A 17,039-nucleotide genomic window follows, 5' to 3' on the forward strand; every position below is an offset into this window, starting at 1 on the left:
AAAAAATTAAAAGAGTTAAAAAATAAAAAAAAATAATTTAAAACAAGAAAGAAATCAATTTTTTTAAAAATATAGTTTTAAAGCATTTGACAGATTGTCTAAATTGTCATTTTCTCCTGTTTTTGTTGTTAAATACAACTGGTAATTATGGTTTAAAGTTTTTAGTCTATCCTATGTTATATTAGAATCTATTTGTTTTTATATTTTAAAAATATTTTAAAAAATTAGATTTTTTTTATTCTTTTCTTTACTTCAAATTACTTTTTTCAGTGTTTTTAAATCATTTTGATATGTTAATGTCAAAAATAATTTTAAAAAAATAAAAAAAGTTATTTTGATACATTTTTAAACGAAAAACATTTTAAAAAACAACCATTACCACATTTTCAAACATCCCCTTAATATTAAAAGATTTGTTTGGTTTTTCATGACGTGGGATTGAAGAAACTAGTCATGGACTGGTAGTCTTAGAACTTACTCAATGCCATATCAGGTGCATGGTTATGGACGCTTTCTAGATCTTGATATGTTGGTGGGCACTGATATTCTAACTAATTGTTCCCCTTCAATATAACCAAGGTTACATGAAACTTTTAATGATTATATATATATATATATATATATATATGATGCCAGCCTTCGATCGACCTTGGCTATTCGAAGGGGAATGGAGAATATTGTCTTCTTCTTCTTCTTCTTCTTTTAACAATATTCGAGGTGTTGTTGGGCTAATTTTTGTTTATGAGACCACATATTTCTTTGTGTGTTAGCTAGCTAGGTTTTAACATGACAATCACGAGGTTTTTGTTCACGCTTCAATACATAGAATTATTCAGATCGATCGAACGTGAAGTACATTGAGATCATGTATACCATTTAATTTATCTCCCCCGTCTAGCCACCACAACTACGTACAACTAGAGATGTGAATTCCATTAATTGATCATAAAATTAATATATATATATATATATATATATATATATATATATATATATATATATTCCAGTGGCTTAATTTGCCGATCATAGATCGATAGCAACTGATCAGTCCTATATATTGTCATGATCACTCTTTTCTTTGGTAAGTTTCCAAGGCTCTTTCAACAGGTAACAAGTCCTTATTTTGTAAGGTGGAAAAGTAAAGTATGGGCATCGATTTTATTATGAAAGAAAAGGCCGTGATGGGCACCAGGAGGAGTCAGTAAGCGAGCATTAATTCTATACCAAAATTTCAGTTTAATATTTGATTCCTACAGCGTTGTTATGAAATTATATATATATATATAATTAACGGTAATTATAAAATTATAAAACTAATAATTAATATTATTAATAATAACGGTAACAATATTAATTAAAATGGAAGATAGTGGTGAAGAAGTAACTAATAAAGTCAAAACCTCAGGAGAATAAAAATAAAATCAATATAATTAAATCGAAGACTTTACAACTAAATTGACTTTAGAATGGATCTAGCCACTACCCTAACACCTTCCAAACCTAATAAAGAATCCCATTTAAGAAATGACTAATCGTGGATTAAGAAATGCAGGCCTCACCGTGCACAGCTAAGAAGCACGACTTTCCTCTCCGAAATATTTGTTCCTCGAGAATACCGCTATGTGCCTAGAGAATAGAGATCAACTCTCCGCTGAACAAACGCAAAGCCATCCATGACCTCTCGAATTCCAATCTAATATGCACATGCAGCTCGAGAGGACTGGCACATCTGATATATCCACCGCCGAGAAAAGACGGCCCTGGGTCCTGCTTGGTCCCACTCGATCGCATGTCTGGTCCCACTCGATCGTCCACGTATGAGCTAGAATGTTCTGAAACATGGTCAAGTGAATAGAACCCAGGAAGAACCCCAACGTGTTAGCCACATGGCTCGCTGCCTTGCCTTGTAGGGTTTTAGTTCTAGTAAATATTTAATAAGGGGAGCCAGCTCCCTATGACTACAACTTCACATGCTGTCGTGGGATCGATCATGCAGTGGCGTGGCGTAAGGAAGAACCACGATGTTTCTGCTTTGGCTATGCAAACTGTGTTTAGGCTAAAAGATGCTTTGGGACTGTACATTGAAATGGATCTCTATAAATGAGACTCGATAGAGTAAAAGGGGGAGCCCATCGATCCTTCCACACCCATGCCTTTTAGCCCATGAGGGGTCCAGCCGATATTGATTTTGAAAGACATGAATGCTGGTTAAGTTTTCTAAGCCCATGGTTCGAACTGTTAATGGCCAATTGTTGTCAAAATATTTTAGCAACAAAAAAAAAGGGTCATCAAAATACAATCCTTGCCAATTGTCCCTCTATCTTGAATGTTAAAGATGGATGGATAGATAGGTTGATCACACAAAAAAGAACATTTACTAGTCTTAAGAGAATAATCATATAAAATTGGTTGAGTGGTTGGATATTCCATACATCTAGGATTACAATACCTAATTTTGAAATCAACACATAAAAGGTTTCTTTGAATGTATGATATTGATGTTTAGATGAGTTTTAAAAGTATGTTTGACATGAAAAACATCAAATTAGTGTTTTTTTATTGATTTTGGTGTGCTCATATCAAAAATAAAAAAAATTATTTAGATATATTTTTTAAAAAGCATTCTATACCACAATATAAAAAAGCGTGTTTGTTTTCCTGATTGCTTTTGCGTTTGAAGCAAATCATAGAAACAAAATATTTGGTAAAATGACAAACGATGTTTACTGTGTTCAGGACCCACCACAATTAAAGTTTCAAAAGTGAGTTGGCCGAAAGCAACATCCATCTGCTTCTCCCTCCCTGTCGCATCTGTGCATGCACGCTCTACGAGTGTAATTAAAATTGTGAGCGGGAGAAGAAAGGCTCACCTGGTGCTGAAGGCTGGAGATGAAGACAATGGTGACAATCTGACCAGACGATGTTCTATCCCGTTTTCCGTTTATCTCCTACCCTTTTTGTGTTATCTGGGTCTTCTCATTGTCTCTCCGATCTTATTCTACTTTTTTTTCCTTGTTCCCTCTCTTTCTCTATTTTTTTCCCTTTCCTTTCTCTGTTTTTTCACCTTGCGTTTTTCTCCTTGTTCTTGCATATCTGTATTAGTTTCGCAGGAGAAGTGAACAGTGCCATGTGAATTAATTCATGTGGCACTGTTCATTTTGAAACAGTGCCAGCTGAATTTCACATGCACTGTTCGCATGAACAATGTCTTTATTCTTCATTGGATCGCGTCCGATCCAGCAAAAAAAAATCTATTTTTTTATTGTATTTTATTTGAAAAACTAGTGTTTAATATTATTTAATAACACTACATAAATTAGAAGGAGATCACATGATGATGTATCATTTACAAAATTTGATTGCAATTCTAATTTTGTTTTTGATGATATTTTACCTGATTTTATTGCACGCTAAAAAAACCATGAAAACTGTAGTCCTTATCGGATGAATTTCATATATGATGAAATTATAAATAAGTTAATGGAACAATAAAAAATATTTGATATAAAACATTATTTATTTAATGATGTAATAATAGTAGTTAAATCTGCAATATTTAAATTAAAAACCATCAATATTAATATATATCTTTTTTAGTTATTTTATAACCTCAATATTAATAACAATGCCCAAAAATTCTAGATGATATATATATATATATATATATATATATATATATATATATATATATTATTTTCATACGTTCCAAAAACTTTTAATCAAAGTTGCAACGATAGAGTGACTTATAAACTAGTAAATACAACTAAAAAGACGTGGGGTTAGTTTAATTATTTATATAAATAATGAATAAGGTTGATATATTATTTTTAATAATTTGGTTAGCAACTTCATGCCCTGTGTGAATTGGTTGATGCACCCTGGGTGAAGACAAGGTCACGGGTTTGAGGCTGAGGGATGCAATATATAATAAAAGTTTTTAGCCCTTTATATATATATATATATATTTTACCTTTTAATATTTAGTTAAAATGAGTTGTTTTTTAATTTTTTTATTATATAATAAGATAAAAAATCAATTTAATTTAGTGGGGGTAGTCGCAAGTGTAGCAGGTTGATTAATATTAATCTGATTATTATTTTTTTAAATATTTTTAATTTAGATATGTGATAATATATTAGTTTCTGCATGGTTTAATTTAAAAGTAAAATTAAATAAAAAGTTAAATATTTCTTTTCAAATTTAAATCATGTTTAATTACAATGCCTCAAAATTTTCAATAGTGTATATATATATATATATATATATATATATTATAAAAAAAATCAATCCTTGTAATCATGTGAATAAGATGAAGTCAAGGTGGGATCCAGCTCACTATGACGTCAAAGTCTTCCTGTCGGTCGGTGGGTCCTGTCCTTTTTTCTTTATTCTTGGAAGCCATTTCTCGTGTGCATCCCAACCTCCACAAAACACGACACACGCAAACAAAGCTACAGCCCAAAAATTAAGTTTTTTTTTTTTCCTGAATAATAATAAAATACAATCTGGAATTTTGCCAAATGTTAACCTAAAAGCTTGATGCAACAATAAATTAATTTAATAACCATATCACAAAAAAAATATTAGTAAATTCGATCCACCTTAACATGTTAATTCGAGAAATTTAAAAATCAAAGTTTAATGAGAGTCAACTTTGTATTTAAATTAAACAATATATTAATATTTAAATTATTTTAATATGTTGATATTAAAAAATATTTTTAAAAATAAAAAATATTATTTTAATATTTAGAAACTTTCAAATATGCATTTTACTATGCACATCTGAGTGGACCAGCAAATAAAATAAAAAACTCCAAGTCAGTAACTGAAGAAATAGACCGTTTTGGTCTTAGATACTATGATTAACAGATTAAGTCTTGCTAATGACGTCCCGTCTCGACTCTCTCTCTCTCTCTCTCTCACCTTAAAACCAAAAAACACAGGAGACTCTCCGCGCTTCCCAGAACGATCCAGATGGGGGCAGTAGCGGGTGTTTGAAGTATAAAATTGATGTGTTTTTTAATTTGAGAATATATTAAAATAATATTTTTTTTATTTTTTAAAAAATTAATTTTAACATTTTCATACTAAAACAATCTAAATATATAAAAGAGTTAATTTTTTATAATATTTTTTTTCTACTTTCTGTTTAGAACACAATTCCTAGCTAGCAGTCTCTACCTTACCACAGCACACAAGTGTCATAACATAATTAGGCCAAAAACAAATTCTCCGTTCTCTTTTCTTTCTTTTTGGCTGGTTGTGGGCCTTTCTCTCCCCCTTGTGTTCTACATTAATTTCTTTGCGATTTGCAGTTGATCTTTGTAAAGAAAAGAGAGAGGTTCAGTTTAGCAGATCTGTGGATCATAAAAAAAAGTTTGCCATTTTATAGGAAGGAATAAAATTGGAGGAAAGAAGAGAACTGAAGAGAGGAGGAGGCTCTAATATGCTACTGGGTGTGTCATCCATCATATCAGGCTCTTGTTTTTCATTTTATTTATTTATTTTTTGTTTCCTGTTCTTCGCATTTTTATTGTTATTGTACAAATTCTCTTTCAAGTTTAATAGGGTTTGTTTCTTTTCACCAATAGAATTCTGGGCAGTTCCTTTTTTAGTGGTTACACGCATTCAAGTTTTTTTTTTTTTTTAAGTTGTGTTGATAATAATAATGCCTGTTTAATGGAGTTGTGGACCTCGATGTAAGATTTTAGAATTCATGTGCTAATTAAAGTGTAATTATTTGGAAATAAATGTTTTTTTTTTAAATATTGGTAGGTTCATCTTATGACTTCTTGATGTTTTTGCTTCTTGCAGAAAGTCTACATTTTGTGTGATTTTTGAACTTCTAGGAATTGTAGACTTGGAAATTTTGTAACTTGACAGTTTCTGCATGTGATATTGCACTCTCTGCTTCTCTCTCTCTCTATTTTTTTTCCTAGTTTGCTATGATTGCCATGAAATTTTTCTGGTGGCAATAATGTTTTAGTCTTTAAGTGGGTGATTGATATGTGGAAATTTATATTCAATTTTAAGGGCTTGTAATTGATGTGAATGGTAGTTGTTCATCAAGGAGACTGGAATGTAATAGCTCAACTTGTTTTTATTAATGAGTGTTGTGTGGAAGCTCATATAGGGAAAAACTCCGTAGATCTTGAGATGGCTGTATTTGAAACGTAGAACGTAGAAGCATGAATAACCACATGTAAATGATCTTTTTTTTTTTTTGCTTGCCTTGCAGCTGAAGCCTCCTGTAGGACAAATGGACGACCTGTGGCATCATAAAGTGGATTTTTCCTGAACATTTTCAACATTACTGATTTTAAATTATCACTTGGAATGCTTAGAATACATTGAAATCTGCAGGATTTTTCCCCTTTCCCGTGTAATAGAGATGAAAGGAAACTTTTGTAGATTGAAGGGGAGGCACCTTTCTGTTACTCTGCTTGTCCTTACTTTTACAACCATATTTCTCTGGGCGTGGGAAAAGAATCCTTTTGTTACTACTTTGCGGTCAGCGCAAGAGCAGTTCAATTTTCATACTTCAGGTTTGCTTCTCATTTCACTGATCATTCGGATATATACACATCTTATTTGTGTGTGGGTGAGTATGTACAAGAGAGCATAAATTACTGATGATATAGCTTGGCAACATGATTGCTTGATTACCTTATTTTTCACTTTCTGAAAGATAGGAACTCATATAATGAATATGAAGTATCAGAGATCTTCTAGGTGGGTGTAGATATGTCCTTACCTTTTTGCTTCAAATCTTGAAGGGTACATGGTTGGTAGCTAGAAAGTTTACCTTGATCTTATTTGTCTAGTCGTGTTTGGCCCCTGTCTTGAATTTCACATTTTTCTGAAGTGCCCATGCAACTGAAGATACCACATAACAATAAAGGTAAAAATCTTGATAGAAGTTTTTGCTTCAACATCTGAGAGAAGTTCCTCGCTGAATGCAATTTTGTAAGGTTCATATCTGCATTTTCTTACTTCTAGGAAAACTGCCAAATCCTTGATAAAATTTATTTCTAGAAAATGCCAAGTGCCTTTTCTTTGACATTGAGATCCACCAGTAGAATGATTATGTTCTCTTGGGGGGGCTAGCCAATTTCCTTTGTTAATGTTTTCTGATTCATCTTTCACTAACCCCAGATCCCTAATTTTTCCTTTGGGTAATTACATTTCAAAAGCTAAGGTAACCTCTTAAGGTTAAATATTTTAATTGGATTTTGGTAGTTAGCTAGATTGAAACATGACTTGTTGTGAGTTAGGAGGTGTCATAAGACCTTATCACCTAGCATTTGCATTACGTACCACGATAGTGGGAGATAGAGTTATTCCTACAGTTTTCAATGGTTTGGTATATGTTGTAGATGGTCCCACATATGCTGGAGGAAGTATCTTTGATTTATTTAGGAGAGGGAAGGATGGAGTGGAGGTGTGTTTTTTGGAGCAGAGCTCCAGATCTATTGAAGGATCATTCTACTGAGGCAATCGTTATGGTGCAACATTTTTCCAGTTCTTATTGGGTAATGCATAAGGGGATTTTTACTATAAAGAGGAAGTCTCCTTAGCCAACATTCAGTGGTTAGCTCTGTTGTCATTTTTTTTTTGCTGTATTTAGGCAGATGTCTTATTGTCCCCTTTTCATATTTCATTCCCTTTTCATTACATAAATTTTTGGATAGCTCCAAGTAGAATAAATGACTGGAATAATGTAGGACTATTCTATTGATAGTTGTGTATAGTGTTGGGATTGAACTAGATAATGGACCAGACAATAAGATTTGTTTTGGGCATAAGAAGAATGACTTGTAAACCAGGTTTGGTTTGTTTATATTTTATATTTTGCTGGTTGAGTTAGTTTTCATTTTTGCTAGTGATGAGTGTTATTGAAATCTTCTGCACTCCATATAAAATCATGATGTTGCTTAACTTTATTTCATGGTTATTGGCTGACTTACTCTTTTCCCCTTATTCTGTCGCAGAGTTTGTTGTTGATACTCCCAAAGGCTCTTCTTTTGATTCTTTGACCCCAAATGAGCATGTTCAGGGAAGAGATTCTAATCCTGCAAGATCAGAAGAATCTCAAATACCAGAAAAAGAATTTGACGCCTCAAATTTTATCAACTCAGTTGTTCCTGAAACGGAGGATGGTGATGCAGATAGGAAACCATCTTCTAAGATAAAAGGTAGAATCCTTTTCATTTACACCTGTAAAAGATCATTTTTAATAAATCTAGTAACTCTGGTCTTTCCATTCTATAATCACACTGTACTTCTATACTTTGGTACTATATAAAATCATGATATTTCTTAACTTTATATCATGGTTATTGGCTGACTTACTCTTTTTCCTCTTGTTCTGTCTCAGAGTTTGTTGTTGATACTCCCAAAGGCTCTTCTTTTGATTCTTTGACCCCAAATGAGCATGTTCAGGAAACAGATTCTGATCCTACAAGATCAGAAGAATCTAAAATACCAGAAAAAGAATTTGATGCCTCAAATTTTACCAACTCAGTTGTTTCTCAAACAGAGGATGGTGATGCAGATAGGAAATCGTCTTCTAAGATAAAAGGTTGAATCCTTTTTGTTTACACCTGCAAAATATCATTTTTAATAAATCTAGTAACTCTGGTCTTTCCATTCTATAATCACACTGCTGTACTTGTATACTTTGGCACTTATTAGATGATTGAAATGCTTGTTTAAACTACTCACTTGGCGCGGTTAGAATAAGAAATATATATAGTTTTTTCCCGGGGACCATGTAAACCGTTGGCTAATATTATATTTCCTTACTGTTTTGGGTGCTTTCTTATTTTAGTTTTTTTAGGGAACAATTTTTGTCCACAGTGAACTCATTATTATTGCAGCACTTTTAGTGGAATGATTTATTTCTGATTTTTGTTACACTATCCTTAGAGATGCATATTGTTGAAATTCCTTTGTCGAACCATCTTGCCTTTCATTAACACTACTTGTCAAGAGCTTGTGGCATTCTTTTCATGTTCAGTGTCAAAAATATTTAGTTCAGTCTTCATGACCTATAAGAGTACATGAAAATGCATAAGACGACTTACTGTGTCCTTAATAACCTTGTTATTAGGATTTCCTGTAATTATCACTTGCCATTTACAACTATAGTTTTGCATTTAAGCTTTACTGGTTGATGGTCAAGCTATGATCAACTTACAACAACAATTATATAGAACATGGGAACCTTATAGGAGGACAAGAATATATATATATATAGCTCAGTTGGTGGAGCACTGGGCTTTTAACCAGAGACTGAATGGGTTAGCAGCATGCTAAAGATAGATAGCGGAATGGTTGAGTTTTATGATTTTTCATGCCGCTCATTTTACTTTTTATTGTTTTGTTATTCTAGCGTGACAATTATATGTTCTCCTTTTGATATAGTGCTGGCCCAGGCCATCCCATTATTTGCCATATAGCTTTCTAAGATAATTTTTGCAGTTAGATGGGATGTTAGGCAATAGAAAGAAAAGTGGAAAGAATGGAAAAAAAGGATCAACCACACTGATTATCCTTGTGAATGATTTATAGATTTGTACTATGGTGTAAATCATGGCTTACTATATTACTACTTTTAGGGTAATTTAGTATGAGATTGAAACTAGGAGACTTTTCTTTATTTCATTAAAATGCAAGGAAGGTCCTTGTAATACAGCAATAATTTTAGAAATCAAAAGCATTGCAATGAAAAATAGACATGAAATTGAGAAGCTACAGTAGGGGTGATGATAATATTTATGGGGTCTGGATGGCGTGAGTTATTTAGTTAGTTTGTTCTCCTATGATAACAGAACAATGAATGCGATAACTTGAAAATTAAAAAAAGACCTGTGGAATAGTGAAACTACACATTGAAGTTGTAACTCTCCTGTATGTTTATGAATCAATAAATTTGTCGTGAATCTTTGGTGCACCAGCTAGAGTTATGCATGCTTCAAAGTCTTATGGCTGATTGAATATTAAGTGTGTTGTCATCTTTTCAGACTGCAATTATTCCAAGGGTAGATGGGTTGCAGATAGCAGGCGGCCTTTGTATTCTGGTTTTCAATGTAAACAATGGTTATCTGAAATGTGGGCATGTAGACTAACCCAACGGACAGATTTTTCCTTTGAGGGATATCGATGGCAACCAGAAAACTGCAAAATGCTGGAGTTTGAGAAATCTGCATTCTTGAGAAGGTGGGTTCTGTTTTTTGTGTTTGATTTCTGAAAGAATATGTGTTGTCTTGTTCTCTGACCCATCAAACAAAGATGTCATATGTTCAGTTCCCTGATTATTATTGCATTCCAGGATGCAGGACAGAACAATTGCATTTATAGGAGATTCACTGGGCAGGCAACAATTCCAGTCTTTGATGTGCATGGCATCTGGTGGGGAACGGAGGGAAGATATTGGAAATGTGGGAAAAGAATATGGTCTTGTTAAAGCTCGTGGAGCCATTCGTCCTGATGGCTGGGCTTATCGGTTTTCAAACACCAATACCACCATTTTGTATTACTGGTCAGCAAGCCTTGCTGACTTAGAGCCTTTGAACATCACTGACAAAGCCACTGATGTTGCTATGCATCTGGACCGTGCACCAGCCTTCATGAGACGATTCCTCCATCGGTTTGATGTGTTAGTTCTTAATACAGGACATCATTGGAACAGAGGGAAGATAACAGCGAACCGTTGGGTGATGTATGTCAATGGGAAGCCCCTTAAAGATAGAAAACTCTTGGAAATTGGGAATGCCAAGAATTTTACAGTGCATAGTGTTGCCAGGTGGCTTGATTCTCAACTTCCTTCTCATCCCCGACTTAAGGCTTTCTTCAGGACCATCTCACCAAGGCATTTTCGTAACGGGGACTGGAACACTGGAGGTAATTGTGATAATACCACTCCTTTGACTGGAGGGAGCGAAATCTCACAGGATGAATCGAATGATCCAGTTATTGCGGCTGCTGTTAAAGGAACAAATATCACGCTTTTGGATATCACTGCTCTCTCTGAGCTAAGAGATGAAGGTCACATCTCAAGGTACAGTGTTAAGGCAACAACGGGTGTAAATGACTGCTTGCATTGGTGCCTTCCTGGCATTCCAGACACATGGAATGAACTTCTTATTGCACAGGTATAGAGTCAACCACACCAATTAAGATCAAGATGGACAAGTGCAGAGAGCTAGAAACCAACAAGGGAAACTTTTATCATCAACTTTTTTTTTGATACACGTCGTTTTTTGTGACAACTATCTTATTGATTAGAAGAGAACAGTGAAGCATCTAGCCAGTTCTGCCCATTTCTCATATCCATACAGGAATTGATTTCGCGAATTGTAGTTTGAATCCACCACGTAGTAGTTGCCAGATAAATCTGGCAAAGCTCGAAGAAATAGTTTCCATTCTGGAGTTGGACATTTTCTGAGGAATGATGTATGTAATTCACGATTGTCTCAATACAAAGAAAAGATTTACTCAGCTTCCTAATTCGTGTTGAACCATTTAGCTGTTGTAGTCATGCAAGTCATCAAGCGGACCTGCTAGGCTGCTAGACATTTTGTAAATTGAACTTGTTTATCCATTTAGGCAGTTTTTCAATCTGGAGTCTTTGATGTTCTAGCTGTAGCGCATGGTTCCTATGTTAAAAACCAATTTTCCCCACTTGGCGAGTCTATGCCATGGTTTTTAACAATATCAATCCTAGCCTGACAAATCTACCCAGTAACCCAGTAACCCGCTAACTTTAGGAAATTAACTTAGTAAAATCCGGATGACTTGATACAACTTGTAACCTAGTTGATTCAACCAAGACTGAATGATACTTGGTTGGGTCAACTTCAGTGATTTTAACCCGACCCAAGGCTTGGGTCATGGGTTTTTTCCGGGTCACCAGGTTATCCAGGTCAACCCTATTTTTTTTATAAATCAAAATGATATTGTTTTGGTCAAAAAATAAATAGTCAATAGGTTGTAATCGGATTTTTGACAGGGTTTTTCCGGGTCAATTCACCCGGTTAGTCGAGTCACCCAGGTTTTTAACTTTTCTTATTTTTTTTAAACCCAACTCGATTCCAGTCTTGAATAAACTGAATCCCGAGATGATCTATTAAACCAAATCAGATTTTAAAACTATAAAAATAACATGCCATAATTATAAACTAGACTTGATAAAGTTTATATATATATATATATATATATATATATATATATATATACACACACACATACATGACAGGTCACCTCATACATGTAATAGCATACTAAAGAGTTTGGCTTTGATAGTTTTGGGCAAATGATAATAAAATGGGTGATGAAATGAAGGTATAAAGAGTTGATATGATGCAAGATTCTTTTAAAAAAATAAAAATAAAATAGGGTGAGTGAGTAGTTAATTAAAAAAAACTTAGAAGAAAGAGAAGAATTAATGAATGTCCAAGTTAAAGAAGGAAATAGAGAATCAATGATTTAAGAAATAAAATTAAAAATTAAACAAAGAAGAAGAATACATGTTCATGAGTGTAGATAGAGTTTGCATTATTGAATAGAATTTGTGCTCAACCAGGATACTTAATTTGTGAGTAGTAAAACTCCCTCTCCCATCAGGATCCTATTTGTACAACATCCCCCTCTCCTATATGAACCAAAAGAACAAAATTTTGAAGCAAGATTTAATCAAGAGAGCACAATTATATAGGTCTTGATTCTTGGATTCTAGGGAATATGGAAGCGGCTCCATTTTTTGTCAGTATTTTCAAGAAACGCTTACAAGATTTTCTCCCTGGATTCAAATTGTACGAAAAAGGGCACAAGAGCAAACATGACCTCAACTGTGACATGGTTAATCTTCTTCATGGTTATCAAGATTTGGTTGAAGAGTTCGAAATCATGTTAAAAGATGATCAAGAAAAAGCGAGTCGACCTTCGCCGGAACACATGGATGATGCTCTTTTGTTCGTCAGACTGTATAAGAAAAGCTTAAAAGTTTTTCTCCATGAATTCAAATTGTATAGAGAAGGGCACAAGAGCAAGCATGATATCAATTGTGACATGGTTGATCTTATTCGCAGTTTACAAGATTTGGTCGCAGAATTCTAAAGCGTTTTAGCAGACGGAGAAGAGAAAGCGAGACCTTTTCCTGAACACATGGATATATAGCAGTACCGTTTCTGTTATTGCTCTGCGTAGTTGTAATTAGATTTTATCAACGTGTTACCAAGAATTACCATTGAAGTTCTTGATATTTGAAACCTTGATCGAGCTTTTTTTTCCTTTTTTCAAATGTTTCTTGCTTCCTAAATTATAGGTTGAAAATGCCATAGTCACCATACTTCTGCTCGGGAGTTGTTTCAAGTTCAGATCACGAGTTAATTAGGGTTAACATAGATTTTTCTCAAAATAATAGAAACATTGTTCAATTTGGTTTTAAAAAACCTGACTCGAGTTCACCAATCACTGAATTCACCCGTAAAATCATGGCAGTTTAATACTATAAAAAAATCTGGGAATTAAAAGATCACTAGCTGCCCTCCTGTCATCACGCAATCCATGTTACGACTTTGAATTGTACAGAATTATTTTTTCTTGACCTATGAGATGAAGTCTGTCTTGGTCTTAGGATGTCTTCTGCATATCTTTTTTGTCAAGAGTTGGATAGAACATTTAAAGGTAGACCCGGCGGCCGGATTAACTCTCAATATCCGTAACCTGAACATTATTTTGGGTCAAGTTTTGGAATTATACATATAAGAAAACTATAAGACAATAAAAAATACGTGTCAATACTAATATATAAATTCAATAAAAGCTTAATTAACCATGTCTTTATTTTATACATGTTTCTCTATAAAAAAAATAATATAATATGTAAACTCAACTCTATTTGTAATTAATAATAATTAGCTTAAAACATTAATACAACTCTTATCAATCCCATTTTTCCATCATAAGCTTTTGTATGCATCACATAAAACCTTAAATAATACAAAATAAACTTTTTATATAATGTGTTTTTTTTTTACCAAATACTATATCTTAATTATGACTTATATAATAAAAAGAAAATAAATCTCTGATTTTATGTTTTTATTGTGTTCAAACAAATATTTTAATTCCAAACATGTACTTATTCATTCAGTAATTAAAAAAGGAAGGATTAAAAATTTATCAACTGACGGGTTTAGCGTAAACAATTTTATAAAATAAACTCTCCTCTTCTCTCTCCTCTATTCTATCTCTAATTTGACTTATTTTTCGTACGATTTTATTGCGGGCTGCTGCCTGTCATCGTTGTTGTCAGTGGCGACAAAGCCTTTCTTCTTTGTTTTTATTTTCTCAATAATCCCAAATTTAGTTTTTTTTTTATCATATTTATCTTTTTTTTTTGTTATTTTTCTTAGTTTAAGGCCTGATCTTGTTTTTTTTCTTTCCTTCGTTTTCTCTTGCTTTTATATTACTGTGTTCTTGTGTTGATTTTCATCACAGTCAAACTGTTTTTTTATTAGTTACTCTTCATAATTAAATCTCCCAATCTTACCAGCTACGTGCAAAATTAAAAATGAATTTGAGAAATGAATTTATAAATTTCAAATAAAGATTAATCAAGAGACTACCTTGTACTTTTAAAAAACAGAGAGAATAAATTATAAGATAATAAAATAAGTGTTCCTTTGACCAAATTGCCTGGTCGGCCCCGATTTCTTAGCCGCGTTCCTAAAAATTTTGAAATTTTTTTTTTGTTTTTGCTAAAATTTAATATGGTTTGTACGTTTTGGATCGTTTTGATGTGCTGATGTCAAAAATGATTTTTAAAAAATGAAAAAACATCGTTGGCATGCATTTTGACACGAAAAGTTATTTGAAAAGCACCCGCAACTACACTGCCAAACACGCTCTTAGTTTTAAACAGTGGTCAATACATGCAAAACCTGAAATTTCCATTCTGCTTTGCAGCATAGTTATAAAATCCAACTTATTTATTGACCTGCAATGAGGATTGAATCACGAGTTGAGAAGATTAATTCAAATTGATTTTTTTTCTTTTAAGTTAAAGCCTACTAACTAAGAAGCTGATCCCGTAAACAATATATTTGGTAATAATAAAATATAAAATACTGTGTATGTGGGGCCTGTTAAAACCGCTGATTCGTGCTCATGCGGCCGCGTCTGTGACCAGGTGAATTAATTCACCTGGCACTGTTCACTTCAAGAGTGAACAGTGCCCTTGAAGTGAACAGTACTGATTCACTTGACACTGTTTATGTAAACAGTGTTTCAGATGTTGATTGGACCGCGTCTAACCCGGTATTTTTTTTTTAAATTGTATTTTACTCGAAAAACTAATTTTTAATATTATTTAATAACACTACATAAATTAGAAGAATATTGCATGATGACGTAGCATTTGCGAAATTTGATCGATATTCCAATTATGTTCTTACCGGGTCCGACTCACTTTAAAAAAAATCAGTTTTTATTTTTATTTTTAATTGTGTTTTATTTGAAAAATTAGAAGAAGATCAGATGATGACATAACAAAAAATTCAGTTTTTGTTGTTGCACGCTTAAGAAACCATGGAAAATATAGTCATTATTGGATAGATTTTGTATGTGATAAAATTGCACATAATTTAATGAGATAATAAAAAATATTTGATATCAATATTATTTATTTCATGGTGTAATAATATCAGTTAAATCTACAATATTTAAATTAAAAATCATCAATATATATATATTAATTATTTTATAATCTCAATTTGAAAAGTATTATTTTAACCAAACACATTAAATTACTTTTTATTCAACCTCAATTTTAACCACAGTTTTAATCAAACATATATTTTTCCAAATCAACTTTAACTAAAAATACTTTTTATAAAATAATTTTTTTCAAACCACAACTACAACAGCTATTGTAATACCGACCTGGTTTAGAAATGCAGCTTAAATAGAGGTTGTGAAAAAGAGATAAACAGTAAAATAATGTATAGGTAATTAAAGAGAAAGGAAATTATGGATTTTAAATATTTTGTTTTGTTTGTAAAATTTATATCGTATGTTTTTAAATTTCCCTTAGTTTTTAATATCTGAATTTTAAATATTTAGTTTTCTTTCGTATGTTTTATTTTGGCACCTTTTGTCACTTAGAGCGCTTCACCTATAATTATATTATATCTTTGTTGACTTCTTATCCAGATGTATACGCTTTTCTCAATTTCAATTTAATGAAATACCTATCTTTATTAAATATATATATATATATATATATATACACTTTAGCATTGAAAAATTAAAGGTTTTGAGGCTTTTTTTCAGAAATATATTAAAATAATATATATATTTTTTTTATTTTAAATGTATTTTTATATAACACATCAAAACAATGTAAAATTATAAAAAAAATTAATTTTAAACATAAAAAATTAAATTTTAACCTATCTTTATTTAGACCGACCACACTTCTAAATGTATATAGGATTTAGCGCAATAATTAAGCAGCAATACCGTTCAATGATTTTATGAAATGTGATTTTTTTTCTTTTATCATAAAAAAGTTTGATTTTCTAGATGTAAAGCTTCATTACACACCAGTTCATGACTTTAGCCAAAAGTTGATTGCTCATATCTCTCATTTTCATGTTACAATTAAAAACGTTTTCAATTATATTATATTATCGTTTTCATTGACCTACTAGAACAGCCAGTGCCTTTTTAATCATAATATGCACACATTTACCAGTGACATTTTGACTGTGATTCATGCATGTAACACTCATATTTGCCCCTGTACGTGCTTTTATTCATCAAATTTTCATTATGCATGTTATGGAGAAAGATACTTGATCAATCAATATCCTAAGCAAGCAAGGGTGCGTAACTAGTTGCTAAACATATTTATTAAATTTTTAATTTTTTAAATATTAAAATAATATTTTTTTTTAAATTCATCAACGAGTTTTGACTGGTTCGATTGATTATATCAAAATAATTTTTTAAAAAACTCAAAACAAAT

General features: G+C 32.3%; 1 protein-coding gene across 3 annotated transcripts; it reads left to right on the forward strand.

Moving 5' to 3' along the window:
* Positions 1 to 4,903: 4,903 nt before the first annotated feature.
* LOC133694538 (protein trichome birefringence-like 14) lies at positions 4,904 to 11,506 on the forward strand. Of its 3 annotated transcripts, XM_062116078.1 has the most exons (7): positions 4,904 to 5,460; positions 6,243 to 6,287; positions 6,368 to 6,549; positions 7,996 to 8,199; positions 8,382 to 8,585; positions 10,030 to 10,225; positions 10,338 to 11,506. In XM_062116078.1, exons 3-7 carry the CDS (start codon positions 6,396 to 6,398, stop codon positions 11,164 to 11,166), a joined length of 1,587 nt encoding a protein of 528 aa, XP_061972062.1. In that variant the 5' UTR covers positions 4,904 to 5,460; positions 6,243 to 6,287; positions 6,368 to 6,395; the 3' UTR covers positions 11,167 to 11,506. The 3 variants fall into 3 exon arrangements, with proteins under 3 accessions (XP_061972062.1, XP_061972063.1, XP_061972061.1); XM_062116079.1 differs by lacking the exon at positions 6,243 to 6,287; XM_062116077.1 differs by having other exon boundaries at positions 4,905 to 5,460; positions 6,243 to 6,549.
* Positions 11,507 to 17,039: the final 5,533 nt, after the last annotated feature.

The sequence above is a fragment of the Populus nigra genome, chromosome 5 (genome assembly GCF_951802175.1).
Source record: "Populus nigra chromosome 5, ddPopNigr1.1, whole genome shotgun sequence".
Lineage (NCBI taxonomy): Eukaryota > Viridiplantae > Streptophyta > Magnoliopsida > Malpighiales > Salicaceae > Populus > Populus nigra.